The 16039-nt window shown below is 50.8% G+C and overlaps 6 protein-coding genes across 6 annotated transcripts; 3 read left to right on the top strand and 3 right to left on the bottom strand.

Moving 5' to 3' along the window:
* The first annotated feature begins 188 nt into the window (after window positions 1-188).
* On the top strand, window positions 189-3686 carry BO83DRAFT_847 (putative Chromo domain protein Chp1p). Its single transcript, XM_025537653.1, has 4 exons — window positions 189-1477; window positions 1533-2573; window positions 2629-2960; window positions 3026-3686. Exons 1-4 carry the CDS (start codon window positions 305-307, stop codon window positions 3636-3638), a joined length of 3159 nt encoding a protein of 1052 aa, XP_025393071.1. The 5' UTR covers window positions 189-304; the 3' UTR covers window positions 3639-3686.
* BO83DRAFT_832 (uncharacterized protein) lies at window positions 3687-4076 on the bottom strand. Its single transcript, XM_025537640.1, has one exon. It carries the CDS (start codon window positions 3929-3931, stop codon window positions 3734-3736), a length of 198 nt encoding a protein of 65 aa, XP_025393070.1. The 5' UTR covers window positions 3932-4076; the 3' UTR covers window positions 3687-3733.
* On the bottom strand, window positions 3994-6421 carry BO83DRAFT_351046 (putative ATP-dependent Clp protease). The gene is made up of 2 exons (XM_025528927.1): window positions 5685-6421; window positions 3994-5626 (listed from the first exon to the last, which is right to left on the bottom strand). Exons 1-2 carry the CDS (start codon window positions 6127-6129, stop codon window positions 4221-4223), a joined length of 1851 nt encoding a protein of 616 aa, XP_025393069.1. The 5' UTR covers window positions 6130-6421; the 3' UTR covers window positions 3994-4220.
* A 299-nt stretch (window positions 6422-6720) lies between these two features.
* BO83DRAFT_413060 (FAM207/SLX9 family protein) lies at window positions 6721-7978 on the bottom strand. Its single transcript, XM_025534459.1, has 2 exons — window positions 7804-7978; window positions 6721-7734 (listed from the first exon to the last, which is right to left on the bottom strand). The coding sequence occupies exons 1-2, from the start codon at window positions 7804-7806 to the stop codon at window positions 7219-7221; spliced, it is 519 nt and encodes a 172-aa protein (XP_025393068.1). The 5' UTR covers window positions 7807-7978; the 3' UTR covers window positions 6721-7218.
* Window positions 7979-8673: 695 nt separating this feature from the next.
* BO83DRAFT_373887 (glycerol-3-phosphate dehydrogenase family protein) lies at window positions 8674-10477 on the top strand. Its single transcript, XM_025530065.1, has 3 exons — window positions 8674-8787; window positions 8863-9995; window positions 10062-10477. The coding sequence occupies exons 1-3, from the start codon at window positions 8726-8728 to the stop codon at window positions 10115-10117; spliced, it is 1251 nt and encodes a 416-aa protein (XP_025393067.1). The 5' UTR covers window positions 8674-8725; the 3' UTR covers window positions 10118-10477.
* Window positions 10478-10693: 216 nt separating this feature from the next.
* BO83DRAFT_373886 (putative glycogen debranching enzyme Gdb1) lies at window positions 10694-15812 on the top strand. Its single transcript, XM_025530064.1, has 2 exons — window positions 10694-11167; window positions 11225-15812. Exons 1-2 carry the CDS (start codon window positions 10950-10952, stop codon window positions 15615-15617), a joined length of 4611 nt encoding a protein of 1536 aa, XP_025393066.1. The 5' UTR covers window positions 10694-10949; the 3' UTR covers window positions 15618-15812.
* Window positions 15813-16039: the final 227 nt, after the last annotated feature.

Here is a 16039-nt window from a genome sequence, read left to right as displayed (position 1 = left end):
TACCATCCCATGATCGGTCTTGCAGTTCTTCCGCTGTATGTTTGCCGTGCGCACTTACCAGTGCGAATCTAATCTACATTTTGAATCGCGCTTACATGAGCAGCTGGCTGGCTTAAAACAACTACCTATTCATTGGTTTCAAGTCCAGCTCACACGGCCCACTATGCTATGTTAGGTGGCTGCCCTGTAGCTTAATTGGCGTCTCTGGCTCTCTGTTGCGCCCTGCATTCCTTGGGCTCCACATATCAGAAAACCCTTACGCACCCAATTCCATTCAGTATCAGTGTTGCTGTACAACCCGGCAATGACAAGGAGGCAGGATGAGAGCGATGATGACATTTCCATCACCTCAACTGCGGCCAGCTCACAGGCTTCTGAGTATGATGTGGAAGCTATCCTAGCTGAGCACAGATTATCAGACGGAAAGAGGTACCTGGTCAAATGGGCCAACTACCCTGAGTGGAGAAGTACTTGGGAGCCTGTGGATTCCTTTAAAACGGCAGAGACCCTTATCGACTGGCAACGCAGGAAACAGCAGATTGCAGAAGGGAAGCTTGAAGCGTATGACGTAGCCAACTGGGAGCGAAAGAACTTAAAACACCAGGAGGCAAAAGAGGAAAAGAGACGCAGAAGGGATGCCAAAAGGAAACGGCTTGGCTTACCCACGAAGGGCCCCGTGATTGAATCTTCAATCCCTCGGAGCAACTCTCGTGTGAGTGCAAGACAACAGAGTACACAAACGCCGCCCACTTACACACCCAGCATTCGCTCACTGCCTTTCCAAGAGCAGCATGCCCTGGCGAAGCAACTGCCGGTCCTGTTTGGAAGTGGACAAAAACCAAAGCCAGCGCTAACGCCAGCATCAGCTACGCTGCGTTCCAACAATGCCCAGGAGACTGCGAAGTGGTTTTCGCACCTGTCAACGAGGCGAAAACACGAGAAAGCTAAATTCAGAGAGCCAGATCCCAATATTGATCAACTAGAGCTTGTTCGACCGTCAGACTGGTCGTCTAAAACACCTCTGCACCTTCTCAAGTCCGGTCCTTGCAATGCTAGCCCATCTGTTGACCAAAATCGAGATTCAGTCCAGATCGTGACTGACCAGTCTGTTCCACACTCGGAGGCTGATCACTCAGATGCACCTGCTCACTTGTCTGGCCCACTAAGTGATTCGCCAAATCAAAACCGGATCAAGTACGGCCGTCGCGATAAGTCGGGCCAAGATGTCCCCGAGCTACCTCGTAGGGTGCCGGGTCCCAAAGCTAAATTCGTGTCCGGCCGCTTTTGCAATCCCGGTGAGGTGTTAGTATATATGTATTATGGACCAGACAAAAGGTCCATTGGCCCAGCTAGACTATGTGGTCTTAGCCCCACGTCTGCTAAGAGGCTTATCGCAACTAAGTCGGGGCAATATATTGAGGTCTGGTTTCAGCATCTCTGCACGCTGGAGGATTATGAGGTTCTCTGTTATAACTCAGTAAGTGCTTTTGCGATATATTATGAGTCTTATTTGCTGATCTGAACAACCATAGCGGTCGCGGCATCGCACATATTGTAGGGGCTGGATTCAGGGCTTCAACGATACGGAGTCCAATATATATAATATGGCACGGGAGCTTGAGCAAGGCGACCTTCTCGCGATTTTTCCAGGCAATCAGGGTACGCCACACAACGTGTTACTGGCCTACCCGTCTAATTCACTGAAGCTCGAGTCACTCAACGACGGCTACTTCAGGAAGGAGCCGGATACCTTTCTTAACCTTGTTGTGAGAGATCCGTTGGACTCTCTTGAATTTATTGAGCGACTGCCATCTAGGGCAAGAGCCGACGACCGGTGGACAGATACTCGCCGCCAAGAACTCGTCGTGAGGGATTCTCCGGATTATGAATTACCTCGGAGTGGATGTGACGGCATAGAAGACGTCGCCGACGCCCCAATGTCAATTTCATCAATTGAGCAAGGAAACACATCAACAGAAAGGCAATCCAAAGAAGTCACTATTGAGACTAGGTCGGATTCATCACCAAAGCCACGAGGGGTCGATTCATCAGAACGGCAATTGGGCAGGATTGGAATACCCGTGAAGCCAGACAATCCACAAGAGCCATTGAAGCTACAGTCTGGGGAGCTGTCCAGTCCAGCGAAGCCAGACTCTTCACAGAAGCCTCTGGAGCCAGCTTCGGCCGAAACGAACGAGTCTACCAGTCAAGTGCAAGACGAACCCATGGAAATAGATGATGAACAAAACGAACCCATGAAGATTCATGAACAACATAGTTCTACTTCAGCGCCAGGCGAACAGGACCCAGCAACCCCCGCACCTACGGCCGATCTGGGAACTATTTTCGAAACAGAATTTGGAATATCTTATGAGACTCTAGTGACAGTGAACTCCACAGGAAAGGTGCAGAGAGCAGAAGCATTCTTTCTTTTGTTCGAGTCCGAGTTCCTTCAGAGTGAACTTGTAATTCTCCATGCTTTTCTAAAGAAACATAACCCTGTTATATATACATGGCAGCAGAAGGATGACTGGGAGAAATTTGCACGAGCTGTCCAAGTAGGGGTGGTTCTGGTATGTTCTACTTCCAGCCGAGGTCGAAATGCACTTAAGGCCAACATTCAAGCAGGTTCACGAGAGCTGGGTCGACTTCAACAAGTTGTCTTTCTTCCAAAACCTCGTTAACAAGCCGATCAACTTCTGGAGCGTCTCTCTGGCCAAACCCCTCCAATATGCCGGTCACCACTCCCACTTCCAGCGCATTTTCCCACATGGCGGGGCTATATTGGTGACGGAAGACATAATGCTCCAGGATCCGAAAGCAACCATGGCGATACTGGCGTGGTTTACTGACTTCATCAAGAAGAAGTACCCAGGATATTGGAAGATCATGTTCCGGCCCGCTATCCTGGACTGGATCTTGCAACAATCAGAAAGTGCAGACGAATCAGCACGAGGAGTGTACGTTATGACCCTTCAGACCCAACCGAAATTCTAATATCTCTAACCGAAAACTCCATCTTCAGATGGCCTACAATGTACCGTTTAGTCTTAGAGTGTTGCGGCGTTCCCGCAAACGACACTCCCATTGCCGAGTTATCATCCGGATCCCATGACGACTACCTCGAAAGCAACGCCATATCCCCTCCCAGCCTTCCGAATTATGGCACCCGCACTGAAGCAGATAATCCAGACATCCCCAAAGGCCTAACCCAAGACCAGCGCAATGCAGATCACCTTATTGAATTCTTTGCCGGCTGGGGCCTGGTCCATCGCCACCGATACCGACGTTTGGTCGTCCTTACGCAAACAACACCCCTGGACCGATGGAAAGAATGGCAACACATCGACATTAAATGTGGCTCGAGGGAGTTCATGAAAACCCTCGGAATCAGCTATAGATATTACTGGTCAAAAGTCATTGCTGCTCCTTCCTCGTCTTCAGCAACCTCTTCTGCTCCTCTTACTTCTTCTAGACCAGGTACACCGTCTGAAACACGAGCTCCACCGGAGTCCTTCACGCCTCGAACGCCAAAGTCTCGGACTTCATCCATGTCAATAGTCAGGGATATGGATGGAGCTAGCTACTATGGTCGGGCATCTGGCGGAGTACCTTCTTATCCGAATCCATACAGATGAGCTTTCGTGAGATGAGATCGCAAAAAGAAAAATTGTGTGTAATGAGCGGCGGTGAACTGACTTCTTCTCATAAAAAAAGTTCCCTATTAGATATTTCACTTTCCAATTCCCTTTCTTATTTTGTTGTTTTCTCTGTTTCCTATACCCAGTGGGCGTGAGTTCGTTGTTATGTTTGAGGGAGGTGGTGTGCCACTCGTCGATTGATAATTTGTGTAGTAACCGTTTCTTATTGTAAAAGGAAGAACGGAAAGAAGACTGTCCTGATAATGAATTGAACCCGGTATTTGAGCCATTACTCCAACTAATATTTCATACAGAAGATCAACAATAGAGAATGAAACATATAAATACTAGACAGGCCGATAAGTACTAGCAGCAGCAGCAATAACTACATAATACGCAATAGAAGGTATCAACACTGATATAAAACGCCCAAAACAACTGGCTTATATGAATACTCCATCCGACTAGTAATCGCCGAGTGAGGGTCAAAACAACAGGATCAACTGCTCATGCCTCATGCTCTCTCTCCCGTTCCTATGTACAATGTCTTGACCAACATCCAATCCAAGTGAACGACACCTAAAACCCAGCCGTCTGCGTACGGTACTCCCTGAAACTCGAAATCGGGGGAAGTTCATCCGCCGGCAGCGTCTTCGCTTTCTTATCTTTACCCTTCTCCGCTTTCTCTCTCCGAACCTTCTCCTCCCACTTACTTTCCTCGGCGGCGATCATGGAGTGGAAGCGTCCGCCCTGACCGCGCGCAAGATAGATAGGTTTTTCGTTCCGCTCCGCGACGGATTCGGTGACCAGGACGAATTTGACGCTCGAACCGGGGGTTTCGAACATTGCGTCGCTGAGGATGGTCTCTAGTTCGGTGCGGAGGGCGCGCGCGCCTGTGCCCATTGTGAAGGCGTTGGCGGCAATCTTGTGCAAGGCCGGAGTGGTGAAGCGGAGCTCGATGCCGGAGAGGCTGAAGAGGGTGGTGTATTGGGCTAGGAGGGAGTTGCGGGGTTCGGTGAGGATGCGCACGAGCAGAGGGGTGGTCAGGGTGGAGAGGGCGGCGGTGACGGGAACGCGGCCGACTAGTTCGGGGATGAAGCCGTAATTTTGGAGGTCGGTGGGGTTGAGGAGGTCGAGGGCGTTGAAGTAGGTTGGTTCGCTGTCGGGGGAGTTGGGAGAGGTGGCCGAGGCGAAGAAGGGGAGGTGCTTTTTGTATAGGGCTTCTTCTTCGGATCCCGGAAGGATGGGGATTGGTTCGTTGTTGCCCGGTGCGTGGTCGCGAGATCGATTGTTTGTGAGGGCTGAGCCGCGGACGGGTTGACCGAAGCCGATTGATCCGCGAGCTATCCGGTCCATGATTACCTTGTGTAGCCCGACGAAGGCGCCGGAAAAGATGAAGAGGATGTTGTCTGTGCGGACGTTGTAGACCTCGCCCTTCTGGGGCATGTTTCCGCCATTGGGGTTGAATGGAGAGTTCCCTAGCGGGTTGTTGGAGGGAAAGGTGTTGGGGGAGTTGCCGACACGAGGTGCACTTCGTTCTTGTTTCGCTTGCACTTGTACCGTTGTGCCCTCGATGAGCTTGAGGAGGGCTTGTTGTACTCCTTCACCACTGACGTCCTTCCCGTGGCTGACCTTTGCTGCGGCAATTTTGTCCACTTCGTCCAGGACGATTATGCCGCGCTCCGCTTGTTCAACATCATAGTTCGCAGCGGCCAGAAGCCTGTGTACGCATACTTCTGCATCTTCTCCGATGTAACCTGCCTGCGTAAACGGTGTGCAGTCCGAAATGCTGAATGGGACGGATAGTATCCTCGCCAGTGTCTTTGCCATAAGCGTCTTTCCAACGCCGGATGGTCCCAGTAGAAGGATGTTGGATTTCTCCAGTTGTAACTCCGACGAATCGTCGAGTCCAGGCTGCGCGGACGTAGGCAATGTACCTGCTTCGGGGGCTGTATTGACGGTTTGTTGCTGGCCTGGGAATTCGTCTGACTAGCTTAGCTTGGCTCAGGTGTTATGACAGGCAATGGAATGCGGAAAACCTACCTTCGACCGGGTGATGCTCAATCGCCTCTCTGCGCGCACGTTTCGCTAGCAACTCCGCGTTTTCCTCCTCGCGTCTCTGCAGCTCTTGTACCCGTTGATAGTGGTTGAAAACCGCGACACTAAGTATCTTCTTTGCACGGTCCTGGCCAACGACGAACTGGTCTAGGTACTGCTTCAACGTTCTGGGGGTCACCCGAGGGGCTCCGAAAGCCGGAGCTGACGCAAGTGGCCCTGTTGTTGGAAGATCCGGTTCATAACTGCCAGTCCACGGCTGGTTTGTGAAATCTGAGCGATCGAATTGTGACCAGGTAGGGAAAGTGGCTGATGAGTTGGTGAATCCACGGCGAACAGGGCGGATAAGCGGCTTCGGCGCATGCCGATAGCGGAAGGGAGAGTTGCGGTGCGCCCTGAGGAGGCCACGGGCCTGTATAGGCAACCGTAGCATGGCCAAGCGCAGTGATCTCTGCAGGAGGAGAGTGCTAATGTGAAGATATGGGAAGGATCGAAGAAGAAGCTTGTGTGTAAGGGAGAGAGGGAGAAGGAAGGCTGAGGGCAGTCGAGGACCGTCACCTCCGATGGCAGCAGATAAGATGCAATACAATCAAATCAAACTAAATCGGGCGATAGCTTTCCCCGCAGCACGTGATGCTTATCGCCGACGGTATCCGCAGATGACGTGGTTGAGATGGGCTTGTCTGACACGATCAAGTAAGGTTTGGACGCAGATGGATTTGTCAGTGGAAGAACTCTGGAAGACGTGTTGAGCTTCGTGCTTTGTGTTTCTGAGGTTGTGAAACTCGGGGCGGATGAGGACTCGTGTTTCGTCATCCGCGAGCTCCAAGTGCGACGAGCGGTGGCGGTCCCGATCGTCGCTCCCGCAAGTCCCAGGCACCGACTTGGCTAATGTGGATCTGTGCCATTCTAGTCCAGTAAGGCATGTGGTCTTGATTAATGACCCGAATAAGTGCTACATGTGAGATTCTCGATAGTATAGTATAGATCTGTTTGGCATAAGTTGGGAAGAAATCCTCTATACTTCCCCATATTCCATTGTTTCATTTGAAAAGACGCAAGTCTGCCAGGAGGCATTGAGCTACTAATTGTACCGAACCTTCCTCTTGACCCAATGGCCTTGAATATGCTTACTTATATTCCTGTAAGCTTCGTCCATTTGACAAATGTGTCAAGGTCGTATCGTACATTTAGCTTAGGCCAACTGAACGGTTCCGTACTTTCCATGACACTAGAAGTTTGTAGTCACGGCTGCCATTCTTCCAATTGAGGCGTCTAGACTGGTTCAATCGCCTGGGGCGCCCTGTCAACACGGGAAAGCGATAATCCTCCGGTGCCTCGTACGTGGTAGCACGGAGCGTCAACTGAGGGGGAACCAGTGGCATTTTGACTCTGCCACAGATTGTACTGGAAAGCGGTCTGTTGCAGCAACCGGCTGCAACTTGTGTCAACTGCCACCCAGATTGAAAGAAGGATGAGCGAGTTGCGCTCGAAACAATCCATATTCCAATATTTCGATAACCTAGCTGCTTGATTTGAAGGCAGGCTGCTGCTCCATGGTTTGAGATATGAAGTTCCGCAGGGCCGCCCATCTATTGGAGACCGAGCCCTCATCTGTGTTGCTGTTGGAGTCGGTAGTGGTTGGCGCTGGTGCTTGCATGCTGGACATCTGCGCCATATTCTTCGCAAACCGATCGCGCTCCAGCCGTTCCAGCTTCTCCCGACGCTTCATAGCACCTGGTCTATGCTGCAGAGTTTTCTGCTTGATGATATTGACCTGTTTGCTAGGGTCGGCCACGTCGTCGTCGGCGTCCGGAAGCGCATCGGCCAACGAGTCCAAAGCAGCAAGTTTCTTGGAGGCACGCCGGCGCTTCGTAGATTTCTGAGAGTTCTTTTCTATCCGAGACACAAAGCTGCTGTGCTTGATCAAGCGCTTGTCCTTTTTCGTGGTGCGGAATTCATCGTGGAGAAAGCTGGGCTTAGACGACGGAAGAACGCCTTTCCCACTTGCGGGCTTCTTGACGGATCGAGTAGGAGCCTGTATTGGTTAAGAAAGAGCATTGGTAAGTATACGTGCATGCATGATATCAACTAGAGGAAAGCTTACCATGATGGGGAGGGATGCGTTGTTTCTCCGTTCGGGGAACAAGACGAAAAAAGCCTTGCATGTGCTTCACGAGAACCGAATTCTTCGTTGAGTCCGATGGGGTAGCGCGGACTAATCCGGAAGTGCACTAGTCCCCAACCGAAGACCCGATAGTGAGTTCGGTCTCTACCTTGGAATATGTGTGGCTCACCGCCCAGGTGACTTATCTGATAGTACTGGGCCTCACCGACTTGGCCGAGTCTAATTATTGAACCCTTGAACCTGAGGCAAATAAATCCCACCCCCTTCCCGGTCTAGTTCGCGGTCCCTGATAGCCGTCTTCAGTCAAAGATCACTCGCGCTTTGTCTTGCGCCAGCCATTCGGGTTCCATCCTGTGCTACATTAAGGCTGACAAGAATTCCCAACAGTGGGACCAACAATTTAGTAGCAAGGCACTAGACCTGAACAGGCCGACCGTAGTCCAAGGCCAGAGAAACTGGATCGTCATATTTCCATCAGAATCTTTCCCCCTGCTCCTGGTCCAGTTTTCTTGCCGGAGACAAAGATCCACATTCACGGGTTCCGAACCCGCCTTTTTATCTTGCACTTGCCTGGCTCAGTGGCTCACTTACATCAGGGCACCACCACGCCGACGCCGGTTCGATAAGATTACCTTCTCATTTGCGGCCTTGCATGTGGATGCTGTCTCCAGCGCGCCTTTTATCTCGCCGGACGTGCCCTTTTTTATCGAGGACTACTGTGCCTGTGACTCTACCTCGGCCCCCGACCGTCTATCACCTCCTGCCTACCCCATTGAGTCGGGAAATTTCGCCGTGTCTATCACCTTCCACAGCATATAAGCCTCGAGGGCCCGTCGCAGTCCGCTATTACTCGCATAGCCCTTTCCATTCGTCGATCATCCCCGCCAATACCGAAGCAACAATGGGTTCTCTCGGACCGTACCAGCGCAAACACAAGATCACGGTGGTGGGCTCAGGAAACTGGTATGTGCGAGATGGCTTTTCGTCATGCTGCTAGTGCCAGGAAAGAGGAAAAGGGCTGACTTGGGTCATGTCTAGGGGATGCGCAATCGCCAAAATCGTCGCCGAAAATGCCGCCAGCAACCCCGCAATTTTCGAGGAGAAGGTTGAGATGTGGGTTTTTGAGGAGAAGGTGGAAATTTCCAAAACGTCCCGGCACTATGATCCCTCTTCACCGCTGTGCCAGGGCCCACAAAACTTGACGGATGTGATTAACGAAAAGCACGAGAACATCAAATACCTGCCGGGAATTACTCTCCCCTCCAACTTGCATGCTAATCCCTCGTTGGTTGACGCAGTCAAGGACAGTACCATCCTTGTCTTCAACCTGCCCCATCAGTTTATCATCAAGACTTGTGAGCAGATCAAGGGCAAGATCCTGCCCTATGCGCGGGGTATCTCCTGCATCAAGGGTGTTGATGTGAACGAAGAAGGTATCCATCTCTTCTCGGAGACCATTGGCAAGATCCTGGGTATCTACTGCGGTGCTCTATCTGGCGCAAACATCGCGAGCGAGGTCGCACTGGAAAAATGGTCCGAGTCAAGCATCGCCTATGATCCCCCGCACATGGATTCCAAGGCGCCATCTCCCAATCGTTCCCCGTCTACTTCGACCGAGAATCTCGTTCAATTTGAGCACAAGGATGTTTCCGGCCAACTCTCGCAAGTAAAGCTGCAAGCGCTGCCGTCCGACTACCCTCCAGTGGACCACGCGGTCCTGAAGTCGCTCTTCCATCGCCCGTATTTCCATATCCGTGTGGTGAGTGATGTCGCGGGCGTGTCGCTTGGAGGCGCCCTTAAGAACGTAGTTGCTCTTGCTGCCGGCTGGGTCGACGGCATGGGCTGGGGTGACAATGCCAAGGCTGCCATCATGCGGGTTGGCCTTCTCGAGATGGTCAAGTTTGGCGAAAAATTCTTCGGGGCCACCATCAATACTCGAACCTTCACCGAGGAGAGTGCAGGTGTTGCCGATCTGATTACTAGCTGCAGCGGTGGCCGGAACTTCCGCTGCGCAAAACTCAGCATTGAGAGAAAGCAGTCGATCGAAAAAGTCGAGGAGACGGAACTCAACGGCCAGAAGCTCCAGGGTACTTTGACTGCGGTTGAGGTAAACAACTTCCTGAAGAAGCAAGGCCTTGAGGAGGAGTTTCCCTTGCTTACGGCTGTGTACCGTGAGTAACCCCGTTCTTTTGCTCTTTATTATGGTTTTTGTCTTCGATATACTGACCATGAAATAGGTGTTCTCGAGGGCAGTATGTCCGTTGAAGATATTCCTTCTTACATTGAGCGGTAAATTGGACCTGTTGATCCTCTCCTTTGGTTTTTGTTCGGGTTGTTAATTTAGGGAAATCTGTTCCTTTTGTGTCTTAACAGAAAGCCGGAGTCTATCTCTTACGTTGAAACGGGGCGGGTGACCAGCAGTGGAACCAGCCAGGCAGTTTTGAGCGCCAGGTTGTGAACGGGGGCAGGATCCATGCATTACCCCCTCTTGTGTTTTCCCCCCCAATCCTTGTCACTTTCCTTCCTTTCTTTCCACCAACTTGTCTATCTTTATCACTATCTATCTTTTGGGGGAAGCGTTTGTTGGTAGGTATACTTTGTCGAGATTTTCTCATGCACATAGACCGATGACTATAGACCGCAATGACACCGGAATGTCTGAATCTTCTTCATTTTCTATCACATCCACGCCAGTAATGGGCTGTACAGTTGCCAGATCATCAATGGCCTGACCGGGGCTATGAGGGGAGGCCAACAAGAAAAAAGAGGAGGCGTGCGGAGGCCCGTGTTCTCGCCCGGGCCGTTCCAGCCCGCCTTCTTTCATGATGTCAGTGATCCCGCGGGGTTGCCCTGGACCTCCCAGGAACAGGAAACCTTGGTCGGCCTTGCTTCTCGTCCAGTTGTTCTTTTCCTCATAAATAGCCAGCGACCTCTGTGCCGTGGCTACACGGCTTCGTTTTCAGGAGGACATCCTGCCTTCATATCCATTTTTCTCCGTTCCTGGGTTAGTCTGGCCGGCAATTCACCAAGAGTAGCGCCGCTAGACTCACCATTGTCACCAACTCTCGTCGAAGCTCTTTCCGAAGCTCCTCTACTTGTGACAGATAGTATTATTCGAATTCACAATGTCCTCTCCACAGCAGGTTTATCTGCTGCCTCTGAAGGATGATGGGTCGCCCGATGTTCCTGGAGGATACCTCTACCTCCCTTCTCCCACGGACCCGCCATATTTGCTTCGCTTTGTCATTGAAGGCAGCAGCTCAATCTGTAGAGAGGGTGCTTTATGGGTCAACATCCCCGAGAAGGGTGAATCTTTCGATCGGTCTGCTTTTCGGAGCTTTAGGTAAGATAAATGAATGGTTACAAGTTTATCAACCTTTGACATTTTCCATAAATCTAGCCTATCCCCGGATTTCAACAAGAACATTCAGATTGATGTCCCCATCACCTCTGCGGGTTCCTTCGCCTTCTATGTGACCTTCTCCCCGCTTCCTGAGTTCTCCGTCCTATCAACACCCACCCCAGAGCCAACGAGGACTCCAACCCACTATATCGATGTCTCACCCAAGTTGACTCTTCGCGGTCAAGATCTTCCACTCAATGCTCTTTCTATATACTCTGTGATTTCAAAGTTTATGGGACAGTATCCCAAGGACTGGGAGAAGCACCTCAACGGCATTAGCCAACGTAATTACAATATGGTTCATTTCACGCCCCTGATGAAGCGCGGAGCTTCGAACTCACCTTATAGCATCTTTGATCAGCTGCAATTTGATGACGCCGTGTTCCCCAATGGTGAAGACGATGTTGCGCGTCTTGTTTCTAAGATGGAGGATGAATATGGGCTTTTGTCGCTTACGGACGTTGTATGGAACCACACTGCCCATAACAGCAAATGGCTGGAGGAACATCCAGAAGCGGGTTACAGTGTCGAAACCGCCCCATGGCTTGAGGCAGCTCTGGAGCTGGACACTGCACTGCTGAAATTCGGCCAAGAACTCTCCACTCTTGGGCTGCCCACCGAGTTTCAAACTGTGGACGAATTGATGAAAGTCATGAATGCTATGCGGGACAAAGTCATTTCTGGAATACGACTATGGGAGTTCTATGCCATTGATGTGAAGGCTGACACACAGAGAATACTTGATCAATGGAAAACATCCAAAGACCTTGATCTAACTGACAAGAAATGGGCGCAACTCAACCTTTCAGACTACAAGAACTGGACTTTGAAACAACAAGCAACTTTCATTCGAGAACACGCTATACCCACCTCGAAGCAGGTCTTGGGGCGGTTCAGCAGAGCTGTTGATTTGCAATTTGGGGCAGCTATACTGACAGCCCTTTTTGGTCCGCACGATCCTCCGACATCTGACACTAATACAGTCGAGGAGAGTCTGTCCAGGATACTTGACGAGGTCAATCTTCCATTCTATGAGGAGTACGATGGAGACGTCTCGGAGATTATGAATCAAGTCTTCAATCGGATAAAGTATCTCAGGATTGACGACCATGGTCCCAAGCTCGGCGCCGTCACGGCACAAAGCCCTTTAATTGAAACGTACTTCACGAGGCTGCCTCTGAACGATGTTACCAAGAAGCACAAGAAAGGGGCGCTGGCTCTGGTGAATAACGGCTGGATATGGAACGCTGATGCTCTGAGGGACAATGCGGGGCCCGACTCTAGGGCTTATCTGCGACGTGAAGTAATCGTCTGGGGCGATTGCGTGAAGCTGAGATATGGCAGTTGTCGTGACGACAATCCTTTCCTCTGGGATTTCATGACAGACTACACTCGTCTTATGGCCAAATATTTCTCAGGATTTCGCATTGACAATTGCCATTCGACACCATTGGTGGTTGCCGAGTACCTGCTAGATGAGGCACGCAAAGTTCGACCCAATCTAACCGTTTTCGCGGAACTATTCACTGGCTCGGAGGAAGCTGACTATATATTTGTCAAACGTCTCGGCATAAATGCGCTCATCCGTGAAGCCATGCAGGCCTGGAGTACAGGGGAATTGAGCCGTCTTGTTCACCGTCATGGCGGACGTCCGATTGGTAGTTTCGATCTTGACTTGCCTTCTTCAGGTAGTAGTCATGCGATTGCTTCTTCTGGTCTTGACTCCGGCAAAGAGAAAGTTGCTCATATCCGACCTACACCAGTTCAGGCCTTATTCATGGATTGCACCCATGACAACGAGATGCCTGCGCAGAAGAGAACCGCAAAAGATACTTTACCAAATGGCGCTCTGGTGGCCATGTGTGCCTCAGCCATTGGCAGCGTCATCGGCTACGATGAAGTATATCCCCGGCTTGTCGATCTCGTTCATGAACATCGGCTATACTTTTCTGAATTTTCAGAAGCCCCCGAGACTGGGTTAAACTCTCTTGAGGGGGGAATAGGAGGCATCAAAAAACTACTCAATGACCTTCATACTAGAATGGGTGTTGAAGGGTACGATGAAACGCACATCCATCATGACGGCGAGTATATCACAGTGCACAGGGTGCATCCTAGAACACGGAAGGGTGTTTTTTTGATTGCACATACAGCCTTTCCTGATCAAGACGGAAATTCGGTTCTGGCGCCCACACATCTTGTCGGTACTCATGTCAAGCATATCGGGACGTGGCTCTTAGAAGTTGATGCAAGCCAAACTACTAAGGAGCGGATACAAGCAGACAAATCCTATCTACGAGGCCTGCCGAGCCAAGTTAAAACGTTTGAAGGTACCAAGATCGAGGAGTCTGGCAAAGATACCATCATATCTGTTTTGGATTCTTTTGTTGCCGGGTCTATTGCCTTGTTTGAAACATCCATGCCGAGTGTTGAACATGCAAGTGGACTGGACAATTATATCACCGAAGGCGTGGATCATGCATTCTCAGATCTCAGCTTAGTTGATCTGAACTTCGCGCTTTACCGCTGCGAAGCAGAGGAGAGAGACTCGAGTAAGGGCCAGGACGGGGTCTACGACATCCCCGGCCATGGGCCTTTGGTCTATGCCGGTCTACAGGGGTGGTGGAGCGTCCTTGAGAACATCATCAAATACAACGAACTCGGCCACCCACTGTGTGATCACCTGCGAAATGGACAGTGGGCTTTGGACTATATTGTGGCTCGCCTGGAAAAGCTGGGCCAGACGGACGAACACACTGCCCTTGGCAGGCCAGCTGCATGGCTTCGGGAAAAGTTTCAAGCCGTCCGTCAGCTGCCAAGTTTCCTTTTACCCCGGTACTTTGCAATAATCGTTCAGGTTGCCTACAATGCTGCCTGGAAGCGAGGAATTCAACTTCTGGGACCGCACATACAGAAAGGGCAAGAGTTCATTCATCAGTTAGGTATGGTGAGTGTCCAACAAACTGGATATGTGAATTCAGCGTCTTTGTGGCCCACGAAGAAGGTACCCAGTCTTGCAGCTGGTCTACCACATTTCGCGGTAGACTGGGCAAGGTGTTGGGGTCGCGACGTGTTCATTTCACTCAGAGGCCTCCTTCTGTGCACAAGTCGCTTTGAGGATGCCAAAGAGCATATAACTGCGTTTGCGAGCGTATTGAAGCATGGCATGATCCCGAATCTTTTGAGCAGTGGGAAGCTCCCGCGCTACAATTCTCGGGATTCTGTTTGGTTCTTCCTGCAATCCATCCAGGATTACACTAAAATGGCACCAGATGGTTTGAGGCTTCTAGATCATAAGGTTCCCAGGCGTTTCCTACCATACGATGATGTATGGTTCCCGTATGATGACCCTAGGGCCTACTCGCAAAATTCGACTATTTCCGAAATAATTCAGGAGGTCTTCCAGCGACATGCACAAGGACTCTCCTTCCGGGAATACAACGCGGGACCTGACCTTGACATGCAAATGACACAGGCTGGTTTTCAGATTGATGTCAAAGTCGACTGGGAAACAGGACTGATATTCGGTGGCAGTCAATACAATTGCGGGACATGGCAGGACAAGATGGGTGAGAGCGCGAAAGCTGGTAATAAAGGCGTACCTGGTACGCCACGTGACGGGGCAGCCATTGAGATAACCGGGCTGATGTACAGCGCCTTGACCTGGGTTGCTGAACTGCACGAGCAAGGCCTTTACAAACATGATGGAGTCGACATTGGCGATGGGGAATCCATCTCTTTCAAGGAGTGGGCGTCAAGAGTTCGGGCCAACTTCGAGCGCTGTTACTATGTTCCTCTACAGCCAAAGGACGATGGCCAGTACGACATTGACGCAAACATCATTAATAGACGGGGAATTTACAAGGATCTGTACAGGTCTGGTAAGCCATACGAGGATTATCAGCTTCGTTCCAATTTCCCTATAGCCATGACCGTCGCTCCAGACCTGTTCACTCCATCCAAAGCACTCGCAGCTCTCGCTCTTGCCGACGAGGTTCTGGTAGGGCCGGTAGGAATGGCAACCCTTGACCCTTCCGATCTCAATTACCGCCCTAACTACAATAACTCGGAGGACTCAACCGACTTTGCAACTGCCAAAGGCAGAAATTACCACCAAGGTCCTGAGTGGGTTTGGCAGCGCGGGTACTTCCTCCGCGCCTTTTTGCACTTCGACCTTGCTCGCAGGACGACGCCGGCAGAACGGACAGAGACTTACCAACAGATTACTCGACGCCTGGAGGGTTGCAAACGGGCTTTGAGGGAAAGTCCATGGAAGGGCCTTACCGAACTAACGAATAAGAATGGCGCACACTGTGCAGACTCCGTATGTCTTGAATACATTTCTTTGCCCTCTATTCAATTCTCTGTCGTGCCGATCAATCTTGGCTAACCTTATATTTTTATAGTCTCCGACCCAAGCATGGTCAGCTGGATGTCTGCTTGACTTGTATTATGATGCATCACGGCATTCACAGAACTAGATAATGTATTGTCCATATCATTTCCATCTGGCACTGGTCAACCTAATCATGAGCTCGGAGTACATGTTTGTCGAACTTTAGAGAATAGAAAGATCTTATTGTGCTGGCCTGATCCTTGAATCGTATGACGCCGGGCCGTCTGTAGTTGCCGCAAGCGGCAAGCGGCATAAAAAACGGTCGCTGAATAAGCCACGTGCACAACTCATCGTCAACTAGAACGAGACGAGACTAGTACTTTTGAGTTTGGGTTCGTCAACATATGTTTTAGCAAACGATGCCCGACTCGGGTCCAATTTGCCGTTCCTAGCGCGAAGATTGCGGTGTAGAGTGT

This window comes from Aspergillus eucalypticola (genome assembly GCF_003184535.1).
Source record: "Aspergillus eucalypticola CBS 122712 chromosome Unknown BO83scaffold_1, whole genome shotgun sequence".
Classification (NCBI taxonomy): Eukaryota; Fungi; Ascomycota; class Eurotiomycetes; order Eurotiales; family Aspergillaceae; genus Aspergillus; species Aspergillus eucalypticola.
This window is presented reverse-complemented; position numbering and strand designations above follow the sequence as displayed.